The 13,564-nt window shown below is 51.2% G+C and overlaps 1 protein-coding gene across 2 annotated transcripts in view; it reads left to right on the plus strand.

Moving 5' to 3' along the window:
• The window catches only part of LOC139109335 (probable serine/threonine-protein kinase dyrk2), a 132,733-nt gene that overhangs the window by 88,519 nt on the left and 30,650 nt on the right, over positions 1-13,564 (plus strand). The window contains exon 3 of one of the 2 annotated variants that reach the window (XM_070668311.1): positions 296-340. The exons of the other annotated variant lie outside the window; for it this stretch is intronic. Within the exon in view, the coding sequence (XP_070524412.1) occupies positions 296-340 (45 nt within the window). The remainder of the gene's footprint in view (positions 1-295; positions 341-13,564) is intronic. 2 annotated transcript variants of the gene reach the window in all.

The following is a 13,564-nucleotide window of genomic DNA, read 5'->3' on the forward strand; positions in this document are numbered from 1 at the left end:
CAATTTGTCAGTCGTTGCACTTGCGTCTTTATTGGCGCGTTCCTTCGTTAAAGTCGCTTGTCCGGCGCGAGAAACGATCTCGAAAAACAACGTGCGCTCACCCGATCGGGCGAACGTTAAAATTAAATCAACTCGACTAGAAACTTGATGCAAAAATAAAAATTTATTATTTTATATTATTTTGTTATTACAATTTTAATTCATGTAAAAAAAAGAACCATTTAATAGAACAAAAAACGTATACATTTGTTGAAATATTTAATGTTCTAATTCCCTTTTTTTTTCTGATTTGCAGGTGAGTAGGCGATCCAAAGAACACTCGACAGAAGAGAAGGAAAGGGTGAGTCAATTTAAGTTGTTAGAAGTTTCTTTAATCGGTCGTCCTAGGCGGGCAAAGGTTACGGTGAGAAAATCGCCCTCAGGATTCGTGGCTGCCGCCGAGTCGAGGGTCCACGGCGGTTTCCACCCACGTGGCCGGAACTTGTCGATGCGAGCCCGTTCGATTAGCATGCATGTCGCGTTACGTCGTGCAGGAAGGGCCGTTTAATAACACGGCGGTGTCCGGCATCCGCCCCGCCTCGGGTGTTCCGGATACACGAATGACCGCGGATATTTTTGCGACGCATTCCGCCGCGCATCTCGCACGCGAAACGCAACAGCCCGACACGTGGAGTTACTTAACGGCACTTAAGTATGCACAAGGAGAAAACTATCGGCGCTAATGTACGAACACGCGCGTCATAACGCCGATGTACACGTAAATCTTGTTATCGGGGTTTATTGCACGGGAGAAATCCCAAAGTGTGTCCACGTTTTCACTAACGAGCCTTCGTCGTGAGCGACGTCTTATTATTAGAGATCGGCCGAGCTTTGCGCTCGCACCGGAGCAAGAAATATTTCGAATCGACCCGAGCTATCTCCCTCGCGCGAGAAAATAATCATCGGGTTTCTCGCGTTCCAGTTATTTTCACGCCGCCGCGATGTTTCTGTTGCCGCTTATAGACGCATTTTTTTTTTTTTTTTAACAGTAAACAATCATAAAACTTTTCTTACGGATATAAGACTCGCTTGAACTCGCCGGAGTAATCTCGCTTCAATTTGCAACGCAGATGGGCCTGCAGAACTCGGGTAGTAAATAAGACATTAATCGAAGCGCAACGGGAATACAGCGATCACTTTTTCGATGATATTATCGCCCGAATAAGGCACGCGGAAGTGTTATGCAAGTTTGCGAAAATGATGTTGAAGCGCACCGAGGTACGGTTGCGGTAGAAACGAGGGAGAGATGGACCGAGGTTCTTCGCGGTCGGCGGTACGTTAAACACTTTATTGAAATTGGGAATAAAAAAAACTGAGTTCTGAATCGGATTTGACTCGTTAAAAATCACGGGGGCCGGGGGCTTCTTCAATTATAAAGGGAAGTGGGTCGGTGTAATCCACAGCCAATTTCTACCGGTGGACCGCAGGTGTGAACGGCCTTGATCACGCCGGCGAATATGCGCATTCCTAACTCAGAATTCTCCCGGCGAATAAAATATTCAACGCTAATTGAGTTGATTTCACCAAGCCCGTCCGTCTCACGGCGTCCGACGGCCTGCAGTTCGTCGGCTGCGAGATTTTCCCCGCGAAAGTCCTTCTTGCACGCGAAATGAAAATTCCAGGGTTGCGCACGTGACGCGCACGGCGTCGGCTTCGAAGGCGGACTTCCCGGCGGCGAGATCGCGAAATTCACCGAGCACTGAAATCGGCGGAGGTTTGCTAATCGAGCGACGACGTGTTTGATCAGTCATGTTTGAGATTTAAAGAGAGATAGTCGCGGTGCCTCGTTAAATCGTCCCGGCGGAGGTGTCTCGTTAGAAGACGACGGTGACTCGGTGATACCTACTTCCTTACTTTCTCCGCCTCTAATTGTCGTGGCCGTTAATCAACGGTAAATTTTCTTCAATTACGCGCGATCGCGCGCGTGTTCGATTCCGTTTATCCGCGGCGCCGAGCACCACTTTCGCGACCGAACAGATCTAGGTGAGATATACGCAATTCGGTGGCTAGGAGCGTTAATATGCGCTTTACTTCTCGAAAGACGACGATCAAACTTTTTTTTTTTTCTTTTCTCCGCAACGCAGGTTAACTTCGAGTTAATTACGCACTTTCGAATTCGGAGGAGACGTAGATCGACGGGGATTACGCGAGCTTAAGAGCCGGTGACTATCGTCCGGCTATCGTCTCGACGTAATCTAAATGTCGTTAATTAATGAGAACTAATGGCGTCATGACCTAAGTAAGTTGGTCCGCGTATACCTGGAATAGCTGAGTGGGAACAGGTTGCCCTCACCGACGAATAATTCCGCGACTGTTAGTCTTGCGAACGCAAATTAATTATTCGGCGGGAGACTGACTTAAGCCGGGGATATATCCGTCCTGTCTCGTATCTCGAAGCGCGACTAACGAGAACTCGGCAACTTGACGGTCAACAAACGCGGAACGCGTTTGTGAAGTCGAGAATTATCTGAATGTCCTGAATATGAAATTTCTTTTGCGACCGCATAGCAGCTGAAAGAAATAGACCGCTAGAAATTAATGATTCGACGATCAATCTCGGTGGGATGGGATAAAAATAAAGCTTGAAAGCCAGCTTTTACGACTCTTTCTTTCCACAGAGCGCGAAAAATTGTTTAAAATTTTTTCCGACTACGGGATTTTCGTTACGATTTTTTTTTTTTCCACGTTCGCAACGTCAGCCGCGCGCTTGTTCGCCGATGATTTAACGAGCGCGGCGCGTTTTACGGTGAAACCGCACCCTGAATAGCAACTCGCGTTCAAATATATATGCATATAAATCCTTTAGTTAGTTACAAATTCGCGTTGATTGGACGGTTCGCCCAATAAGATTATGCAGCCCCCGCGGCTTAATGGAATTTACAAGTTCAAACTGGCGAGAGACCGCCACATATATGTATACGGCGGCACTCCACGTGCCCAGCCTGTTTATTACCGCTGCTACGGCTTCTCGATTATTTTCCACGTGCGTTGCTTTGCTCGCGAGAAGGGAGAGTCATCGGCGCGCCGCGATGGATGCAAAGCCGATGACGAATCGCATTTTCTCACCCGGATCATCTCCGCGCGGTCGCGCATAATGCGCGTGTTTTCCACCTCCGGGATGGAAAAATATAGAGAGCGGGAAGACTCGCGACTTACTCGTCGAGAAGCGATAAGCCCTCGGATGCGGGGTTAACGGCTTAAAAGTTGCGGTCCATTGATAACAAGGCCGTTGCCGATATCGCCGGTGAATCATCGGTCGGCTTTCGCTCTCGCGATGGAACGAAGTCCGCGTTGCGTTATTACTGCGGCGACAGGGGGTGAGGGTCGAACGTGGGCGAGATCGCGGATGCAAAATTAATCGCCTGGCAAATGAAAGCTCGGGCTTACGCTGCCTACCGCGTCGCGAATTAAGCTCGACTTCGTCCTGCGTGCCGCGGAGTTCGTGTCCCGTTTTCCATTGAGCGCACGTGCCGTGGCGTTCGACCGCTCCGTTAAATCTAGATGCCCCCGACAGCAATCCGTGAGGCAAACAAAAAGCAGTTTATACGTCTTTTCTCGCGCGTAACAAACGATCGTTTGGCGCGCCGTTAATTAACATACGTCCTCGATCGGCCCGGAGCTTTTAGTTGAATTTACGACGCGGAGAGCCGTTAAGGCGTGCGTGAGAAAAAGAGGCCGCACACGCCGGAGGGGGGGAGAGGGGAACCCTTGGGAATCGACGCGATGTGCCGTTGTCGGAACCCGTGCGGGCGGAATAATCGCGGTAACATCGCGCGGCGATATCACGGCCCCCGAAGGGAGAGAAGAAGAAGCGGCCGCGGACGATTCTCCTCTGGTGGTCTCTCGTAGCCGCGGAGCTCGTCTCGCGTTTTGAGAACGCGCGCAAATCTCCCCGAGTGGGCGCTAAACATGTTTACTTACCCGATGCACCCGGCCACAAAGCGGGTACGTACGCGCGAGGAGGTACCGTCGGTCGTCACACTTTCGCAAGCCGAGGAGAACGCGTTTTTGAGCCGGCTTTTTACCGCGCGCGAGGCCTTCGACCGCGCGGCTTTTTTTTTTTTCTTCTTTTTTTTTTGTCCGCGCACAAAGCGCTGCCCACGTTCCCCCGACGCCGTGGTTTCCGCGCGCGTGAAACGCACGTAACGAGGCAGTAATGATAGCGGTAATAATGATAGGGCATTTACTCGCGACGTGGGATTAATAATAATGATCGTAGCGACGGGACGTCGTCGCGAATTCGTTCTCGAGCGCCGCCGGCGCGCGAGAAAAATTAATCGCCGCCGTCTCCTGATTAATCGATTTCCTTACGTCGGCCGCGATCAATCATTCGAGACCCGGACGAGACAGGATCGTCGGACCGCGTCTCGCTTCCGACGGAATCGGGTTTTTCAAGGATGCGACGCGTCATTGAACGGCTATTTTTACACCTTCGCGACCAACGCGGACGACGCGCCTCGTTCGCTTTGTCGCGGCCGGCGTGCGGAAGGGCGACGCCGCTTTGATCACCCTTTATGACCAGCGAGGTGTTAAATCCTTTCCGGGATAGGCCGTTTGTAACGGGAGGAGGTCTGTTTCGCGTCGATCGTATACCGCGCGTCGCTGAGACGCACGTCGGTTCATTCACGAGAACGCGCTTCCCCGTGCACCCACACGCACACCTCTCGCCTCTCGTCGCCGTGGCAACGCGACGTTATTTTCATTCATACACGTCGGCCTCTCACGCACGCCGGAGATTCCTTTACGCACGTGAGTCACACCGCGAGCGCCCGGTGTTACGGAACGAGCGCACGGCGGGTAGTCGACTGCCGATCGTTGCCGGGATCGCGAGCAGAGTCAGAGATATCAATCGGAGATCGAGCTTGCCACGATAAAGCCGAAGGCCGCGCGAATGAAGTTCGACGAGTGGCAGTACCGCGCCGAGATTTGGCTCGGGGTGGGAAGGGCGCGGGACAGGTGCTTCCAGGCAAGTACTCCGCTTCTAACGCAAGTATTCCGCGATATCGCCGGGAATGTAGGTCGCCGGAGATTAATGCGAGTGTCGGATACGGCACCGGGGGTCCCTTCAGAAAAGTTAGGCGAAAGGCGGAGAAGAGAGCGAACCCTCCGAACTTTCTCCCGTCCGTACCTCAGAAACGTTCTCTTACCGTTATCTCGTACGGTACAGAGATAATCTCGAAGACGATGGACGGATAACGGACAGGCGGGAAAGGGAGGGGGTCCGGCAGTCGCGGGGCCGCGAGGCGGGAGATAAAATCGCGTTTCGCGTAAAGGACAGCCGGCGCGAAAGGATCGCGCGACGTGCGGTAACGCGACGGCGGCTTACGGAACGAAATTAAAATTCCGTCGCTCAGGCTCTTTTAACGCGCGCGGGCCGCATTAAGCGTGAGTCATTGCCTTAGCTGACTGGATAGAAGTCGACGGGCTAACGCACAATTACGCGCGTCACGAGCGAGCGAGCTCTTAGCGATCGGCGCGCCGGATCGGCCGGTTTCTTTCTTCCACGTATGTCCTAATGACGTACGAGTCCTTGTCTTTTTCCTCGCCGTGTCCGGGTACGAATCGCGTTTATGTATCTCGCATGCAACCGATTAGGTGGCCGAATGCTTTTCTTCGACTCGCGACCTCGGGATTCTACCACGTTCATTTTGCGGCAGCCTCCGTTACGTTACAGCATCCATTAATTCCGGACAGCTCCTTTCTTTCTCTCTTCGATATCCATTAAGAAACATATTTTTTTTTTGTTTCTTTTTTATATTCGTCGTCCGTCAGTGGTGCCGTTTTCGGTTCGCGAAGGCTCTCGCCCCCCAAGTTTTTACACGAGTCTTTTAAACGGAAACGAAGAAAAACGTTCGCAGACGGGTTTGATAAAACTCTCACGATTTTTTTTCCCCGAGCTAATTATCGACCCGGGAACAGGAGCGCAGCATCGCGGAGCTCGTGTAGATTTTTAATGAGCAGGAAGTAATGCGAGCTTGACGAACAATCTGCATTTTTATGCGCTCGCGTTTCGCGATTTGCGTACTTCGCTGAAGGAATATTTTAAAGTAAAGCAATCTCGTGTTCTTTATTTACTTACTTTTTTTTTTTTCTTCTCTCGAATAGTATGACTGAGTTGCGTGAATAACGCGACGTAATTGAGTGAGTAATGTCAGGTGAATAATCATTACGAACTGCATCGGACTCGACCACCGCTGGAAAATGTTTTTTCTCTAATTCATAATGATGAATCATTAATTTTGCCGGCGTTATTTCTCACCTACTTTGTGTCCGGCTGGACGTGCCGGCACTCCGGAACGACCGCGCGAACGGCGCGTCGAATCAGCGTAAAAAATCGGGCGCCGCCGGTCAAATAGTTAGCCCGAGAGGTTCAACAAAGAGCCAACGAACGCCAACTACTCGCTCGCTCCAGGTCGCGCTTCGCGAACGAACGCGACGCTTAGAACAAGACGGAGGAATGGCAGAACTGCTCGGGAGCGTTGCAATGGCCAGGGTAGTAATGATGAAATTCCAGTCGTTACTCGTTTTACGCGAATTCGCGGAAACATAAAATGTGCCAGTCATCTCGCAAGCCGGGCGTCGAACGTATCTCGCCTGCGGAACCGTGTCCTTTCCCATTTTTTAATATCTTTTTTTTTTTTTCTTTTTTTAATTTCTTTTTTGTTTTTCTCCTGTTCGAGAACACACACGCGCGCCGCCGGACACGGCAGAGTTCGCGCGAACTTTTAGGGAACCTTCGGACTTTCTTTTCCTCAGTGCTCTCGTGTTGAGTGTCGACAGCTAAAAATTACCTCGTTTTTCGTCCCACGAGTTGCCGCACCTCGAGCGAGGCGGAAAATTAGCACTTGGCGAGCGCGAGTTAACGCCCGCCTCCAGGAAGTCTTGCGGGAGCATGCAAACGTTTTACAACTCGGAAGCTGGCGCACAGAGATATTAATCTATACTATTAATCCGCGACGGTCGGTGGAGGTTGAGTCGCGCGGCGAGAAACATATCGCGGGTACGGTGCCGCTTTCAGAGGTCGACAATGTAAATTGGTACGCGATATTGTTTTGAGGGAATGTTGCCGGTGCGCGACCGGTAATTGTATTTCCATATACTCCGCACGTAACTGCATTCGCGGCGCAATTTCGATTTTTACGAACTTCGACACGGCACGTTCGCCCGTTTACCGTCGCGATTACGGAACACACCGCGGCGCTATTGCTAAATAAAACGCGCGGCGGCGGCTGAGGGAGGGTATTACCGTTCGCGGGAATATCTCTGCACCCTGCGAAATTATCAGGATCGCGGTCGTCACGCGAGTCAAGTGTTCTCGAAGAGCGAATTAAATGAGACGGGGACGGGAATCCGTATCGACTTTCGGCTGGCTGGGCCCTACGCGAATCGTGCCTCGGTGCGCAAACAGATAACGATAGATTCGCCCTACTGTACTTAATATATGATAATACCATGCGCCAGAAAATGATGTGCGGGGATATTAATAAATCAGGAGAGAAAGCGGCTGCTTTGCTTGTTTACGAGCGCGGTTGGAATTATCGGAAAGAATATCGCTCGAAACGAGTACACGTGCCCGTTCTCCTTTCTTTCTCTTTCTTTCTTTTTTTTTTTCTTTTTTTTTCTTTTTTTTTTTCTAATCACTGACCATACTTGGACGAACAACGGATTACGATGGGAGAAATGTACGAATCTTTCTCGAGAAGCTGCGTATCCGCCGCGCGACGTTGATAAATCCGAGTGCGACTTTTCAATCGTGTTGATTTAAGACTTTGTCACCGCTTGGAAAAATACGGACTTTCTTTTTTTTTTTTTTTTATTAAGAAAAATGGATTTTATTTGGGTGAAAAAAAAAAGATAATTTATTCTTGCACAAGATTTCTGGATGATGGGACAATAATATTTAGGGACTGTCGTTACGACTCGAAAAAGCCTGGCGGACATTAGGAAGGAAATTTTTGTTGATGGCAGTGCGCGATGATAACGCGCTTCGAGGAAGCGTTTTCGTTATCTGAATTCCGGCACTGCCAACGAAATACGTAATCGCGGCCGCGACGGACGTACGTTTTGCACCTGCCTCCGACGTGCGGCGTGAGATTTCATTTTCAGGTAAACACCGCCGTATTATTGAGTCATCACGAGCGAGCGCGATTGTCCCTCTCACTTTCGTGACGCGGTATGATCTCTCGCGATGAATCACGCGTCTTTTTCGCGTAGCCTCGGCGAGACCGTCGCCCGTTCGCCTTTCGACGGATTTGCATTCGCGTCGCTCCGAATTAATTATTCGGTACGCGAACCGGGTTCCTTGCCGACGAATTATTCACGATGGGCAATATAATAACTGCGTCACGGCGATTTTTTAATCGGCGCGGAGTTGAGAGTTTTTCGACGAATCTGAAATCGAACGGAGATAAAGGAGAGATCGCGGAACGCGATTTTGTGTTCGTGGAAGCAGGCACACTCACGCGCGGTTTCTGATAGTGAGTCAGCGGGTAGCTCGCTACGTGATTGCGCAGGTGAGGTCGCTCCCTGTCGCCTGTACTTAGGTGACAATGCCAGGAGACGGAGAGGGTACCCCGCTCGCTTTTCCTCGACGCTCGCAAAAACGTTCGCTCGGCTCGGCGCTCGCTCGCCCACGGCGTGATTACGGTTAGAAGCCTTTTCGCGGAATCAGGTCAGGCAGCTGTCGCGTACACCTCGGCGCGGGTCCCTCCCGTCGTTTCTCCTCCGCGAGATGGCACAACAAAGACCCCGCGCGGTCACGTGCACACGACGAACACCCACGCGGCCGCACACCCTCGTAAATGCGCCGTTCGCGCCGTACAATAATAGGCCCCGCGGACTTCATTGTCCACTTACGGCCAAAGTCTCGTCGCGAACGTTCCACCGGGGAGGACTCGGGGGAGCTCGTGGAGGAAATCGCGTATGACGACACGCGAGACCCAGTGTCGTCTCGGGCCGCTATTCTTCCGCGAATTTATCCGTTTATTATGCCGGCTGGCGAACGGCGGACCACAATGCCCCGGCGAGACTCTAGGCGGACCCGTTATAAACCGTTTGCCATTACGTGATCCGACAAGCGTTATTGGGCGCTCGTTTCGCCGACTGTTACTCTGGGATATTCTTTTTTGCCTTGAGGCAAAAAGCCGACAATATCTTCCGTTTTTTTTTCTTTCTCTATATGTATATATATATCTCTTTCTGTCTTTTTCTTTCTTTTTCTCTTGAAATTATTACGCGACGTTAACACGCTAATTGTGACGAATAAATAAATACCGATGGACTAAAATTTACAAGTAAAATAATATAGTCGGACAGAAAAAAACCAAGTTTGATTGCTCAAAGTGGCGTGAACTCGAGCGGCTTTCTTATTATCAAGAAGGGTCTAAGAATCCGTCAAGAGACGCTAAATGAGGTGTCAATTGGCTAGCGCTTGACCCTGCTCGAGGGTTGAAGGCCACGGTAACCCGCTTGCGTAACGAGCAGCTGGGCGACGCAGACGGTGCACGAAGTCGAGAGTCGAGATAAGTATCGAGAGGAGTGCGCTCGAAAAAAAGTCGCCCACCTGGCAACCGCGATCGCGACCGAGATCCGTTGCCACGCGATCGAGAAATCTGCGGTCTTTGCCTGGCCGAGGTAAATCGTCTTAGCCGCTCGACGTTATCTTGACAAGTTTATTCCGACCGCGGTGGCGATACAATTACGATGTAGCTGTATTCAAAGGTATCCCAGGTTTTTCTCCATTTTATTTCATTAGGAACTGTTTTCCGTACCCGCCACGTGTTCCCCAAATTATCGGTATAATTTTTAGAATAAATTAAAATTTTTTTTTACGGCAAACAGGCTCTAACGTTTACCTCCGTTTGGCGTTTGCGAGTCGTTTTTTGTTTAAGACTTTTCGGAAGAGCACCGGGAATATTTCGATCGTCCGGGAAACGGCGGCCCCTCGGCTTTCAAGGCTTTACTAGCGCGTTCGCCTCGCGTTTCATTGACGCGCGGAAACCTGGGCGGAAGCGAGCTGCCGCGCAAATCCGCAATTTCCACACACGTCGGCGCGCGGGGAGAGTTAACGGCAGATAAGAGTGAAAGTAAATCAGGGGACTTTTTGCTCGCGCGATGTGCAAGCCGCCGGGTCGATTTCTCGTTCGTTTTGCGTTCCTACGCGCGGAACGAGATATACTCGCGATAGTTGTAAATCAACCCTGCGGGGTCACGGTACGGAAATGCCGGAGACTGCTGCTGCGGCGGACGATACCGACACCCGCTTCTTTGCGCTTCGTCGATTGGATAATTTACGACGCTCGACTCGCGATGTTTACACCGCCTGCGATAGCCGGTCTTTGTTTTGACGCGCTAAACACACCCGCTGTCTGTTGTCTCAAGTGTCGTACGCCGATCCCTGAAAATCGTGCAGTCGCCGCGTGATTTATCGCTCCGGTTTTTACAGATAATTACGCAAAAAGGCGCCTCGAAGTCTTTCCCACGTTTTCTCAAAAGCATCAGGGCCTTCGTTGTCTCCGCCTGGAAAATTTACCCTTTTTCCATTCATCGACTCGATTTTCTCTCTCCGTCTTCCTTTCGCGCTCGCATACAGGCCACCGGTCGGTCGGTCAGTCCGTATACGCACGCACACGTGCGCGCTGCCCAGCAGCTGTTCCACACGCGTGGTCCATGGACACGCGTGTGCGTGCAGCTCTCTCGACGGCGGCGATTGGCGCTCGGCGCCTCCACAGTCGGCCGGTGGGGATAAGGAAATGCGCACGAGTGGGAACGGACGGGACGGTGGCCACGATTCTCGCACACGGGGCACCGTGTTGTGAGTGAGTGAAAACCAGTCAGTCAGTCAGTCACTCAGTCAAGCGGCGGGAGCGAGCACACGCCGCGGTGGCTCGCCCGACGTGTCTCTTTTCGCCCTTTGCATTCGCGGGAGACAAAGGGGGGAAAAAAAAAGAAAAAAGTAATAAATAAACCGCGCGCAAAAGTTCCGCGACACTGCCCTTTTTCGCCCTGCCCGATAGTAGGAAATTCGTTCGCGTCTGCTCTTTCTTACGCGCGAAATCCCCCCCGCTCGGCGCGCTTGGATATCGTGATTCTCGCCCCGTGCCAATGAACGTCTCCCGTATTGCCAGTGCGGTGATTGACAGTCGGCTCGATAGCGGTAACTCGTTCCACGTGACGGATAGTGCAAAGCAAGGAAGATGCCCAGCCAAACCACCACGATTTTGCTCAAGTGTTCCATGGTGGACGTGCCCGCGCTCAACCACGTGAAGCTAAAATCTCTCTACGGAGTAAGTACCGCGAATCCTGGTCGCTCGACTGGCGGCCCAAGGGACCTAACGGTACGGCCAGGACCTCGCCCCCGCGAGATATCGGTGCCGCGGTCGCCCGTGAGAAGGCCAGCCTCGCTGGGACGCACGCGTAGGGACCACCAACCTCTCCTCGCGCGTGCCTCCGAAAACACGTGCTGCTCGCGGCGCATTGTGAATTTTTTTTTTCGGATCGGCTCGTTTAACCCGACTCCTCCGCCGAGACCGATATACATAACAATGCCCGGGGCTCGTTTCATACATTTTATTCTAATTCTAATGACCGGCCGGATGTTATTGTGTCGGCGCTAAAACGCAGTTCCGTTGACCGAGTTCTTTTGTTCAGCCGGCAAAAGTCTTTTTCACCGGTGCCACCGCCGGGCGCACGTAAACACCTCGCTGTCGCGACCTCCGTGCGGATTTTTAGTCACCCAACACACGCGCGTAAACAGAAGCTGGCACGTGGGGGAGAAATTTACAGACGGTGGGATATTATTCGCGAGGCCCCAGGATCGCCCGGGTCTTCTTCGCGGAAACGGTGGTATTTATTATTTTTCCGCGAACCGAGCGTGCGTGCCGTCCCAGACGGCGGGTCGGACGCGGTCAGCCGAGAAGAAAGCCGCGTGCACGTACCGTACACTTGCGACGACGTTCCCGGAGGGTCTGTACGGTGCAGCAGGGTGAACGTAAAGGGGAAAAGACCCGTCTGGAAATACCCGCGTCTCATTAGCGATAACCTTATTCAACGCGAGATGCAGATGCATTCACGAAGCGGCTCGTCCGGCGGTCTCACGCTCGGCTCTCCTCTCGTCGCGCGACGAAGAAGCTAAGAACAGCGAGCCTCGCGTGTGGGTGCCGTCGAACGTAGCGATGGCAGTTGCGTGCTCGCGAATACAGATGTCTTTTTTTTTTTTCCAGTTTATCGAGTCGTGAGAAAATTTAATTGCCGCGGCATAAAGCGAGGAAAGATCGTTTCGGGGCGGAAAACCGAGTTAAAATTATACTTTCGCCATGCGTTTTTTTTTTTTTTTTTTTTTTTTATTACGATGAATAGGATAGGTCGTCGTTCTCGCGTCGTGTCGTCTTTCCTTCCTCGAAGGAGAGATCCCCTATTGCGAAGAACCTCTTCACGCGGCACCGCGGCGCAGTCTTCAACAGGTATGAATGCGCCACCGCATCTCTGCACCAGCAGGGAGTGCAACGTGAGCTAATCACAGCCGCCGCCGCCGCACGGTGTATCTCGCATTGACAAACGGACAATGGGCTTTCATTGTGAGCGCAGAGAGAAACTGCGCCGCATTGTTCGTCAAAGCCGAAGACGCGGAAACCTGAAAGGTTTCTCTAACAGCGAGAAAATCACGTTTCGTCGAATCCACGTTTGGCAGATTACCGTAAGATTATCCTCGACAATTGTTACAATTATCAACACGCGTTTTCCCGAACGGGTGAACTTTCTTCCTCGTACGTGATCTATCGTCGTCGATAATGGGACTCGTAATATTTATATATATGTATATAAATTTATATAAGTTATTTAAAGCGGCAACATATCCGCCGCGTATCGCGCGACTCGGCGATAGCGTTCACGGAAATTACGGTGGCATTTTGAATTATCTCTCACGGTAGAAGTACGCGCGACCGGCGATAAGCTTGTTAAAGCTCGAAAACACACACTTTGCTCTTACAAAAGTGCGCCCGGCGTTTGTCAGTGCGGGACTACGCTTTGATAGCCTATCACTTTATTGGGTCTATTATGAAGCCTTGCGATCCAATCTACAACGATGAATTATCCATTAGATGCGATCGATTTCGCCCGGTATATAGAACGAGGAAGAACGAGAGAAAGAGACCGAGGCACTGCCTGGCGAAGATTAACATTCGCCTCTCGCGTCGTCTATGTTCTAAATATAAAGAGACAAGGCGGGAGGAGAGAAAAAAAAAAGAAAAAAAAAAACGATCACGGCGAGTCTCGGTCCGGCCGGGATTGCGAGAAGGTCGGAAAAAAAAAATCAAAACGGATTCTTTCGCGATAATAAAAACGCCGTTGATTTCCTAGAATTTTAAACGAAGACGCGTGAGATAAATCCCGAGATATCTTAATATTTCGATCGGAAGAGACTTTGCAGTTGCGCAAAAGTTATTCTTGAGATAAGCCGCCGCGATAACTTCGGAAATTGAAAAAAATTCTAGATACGGAGAGCGCAATGTACTTTCTCCTAATT

This window comes from Cardiocondyla obscurior, linkage group LG17 (assembly GCF_019399895.1).
Source record: "Cardiocondyla obscurior isolate alpha-2009 linkage group LG17, Cobs3.1, whole genome shotgun sequence".
Taxonomy (NCBI): Eukaryota; Metazoa; Arthropoda; class Insecta; order Hymenoptera; family Formicidae; genus Cardiocondyla; species Cardiocondyla obscurior.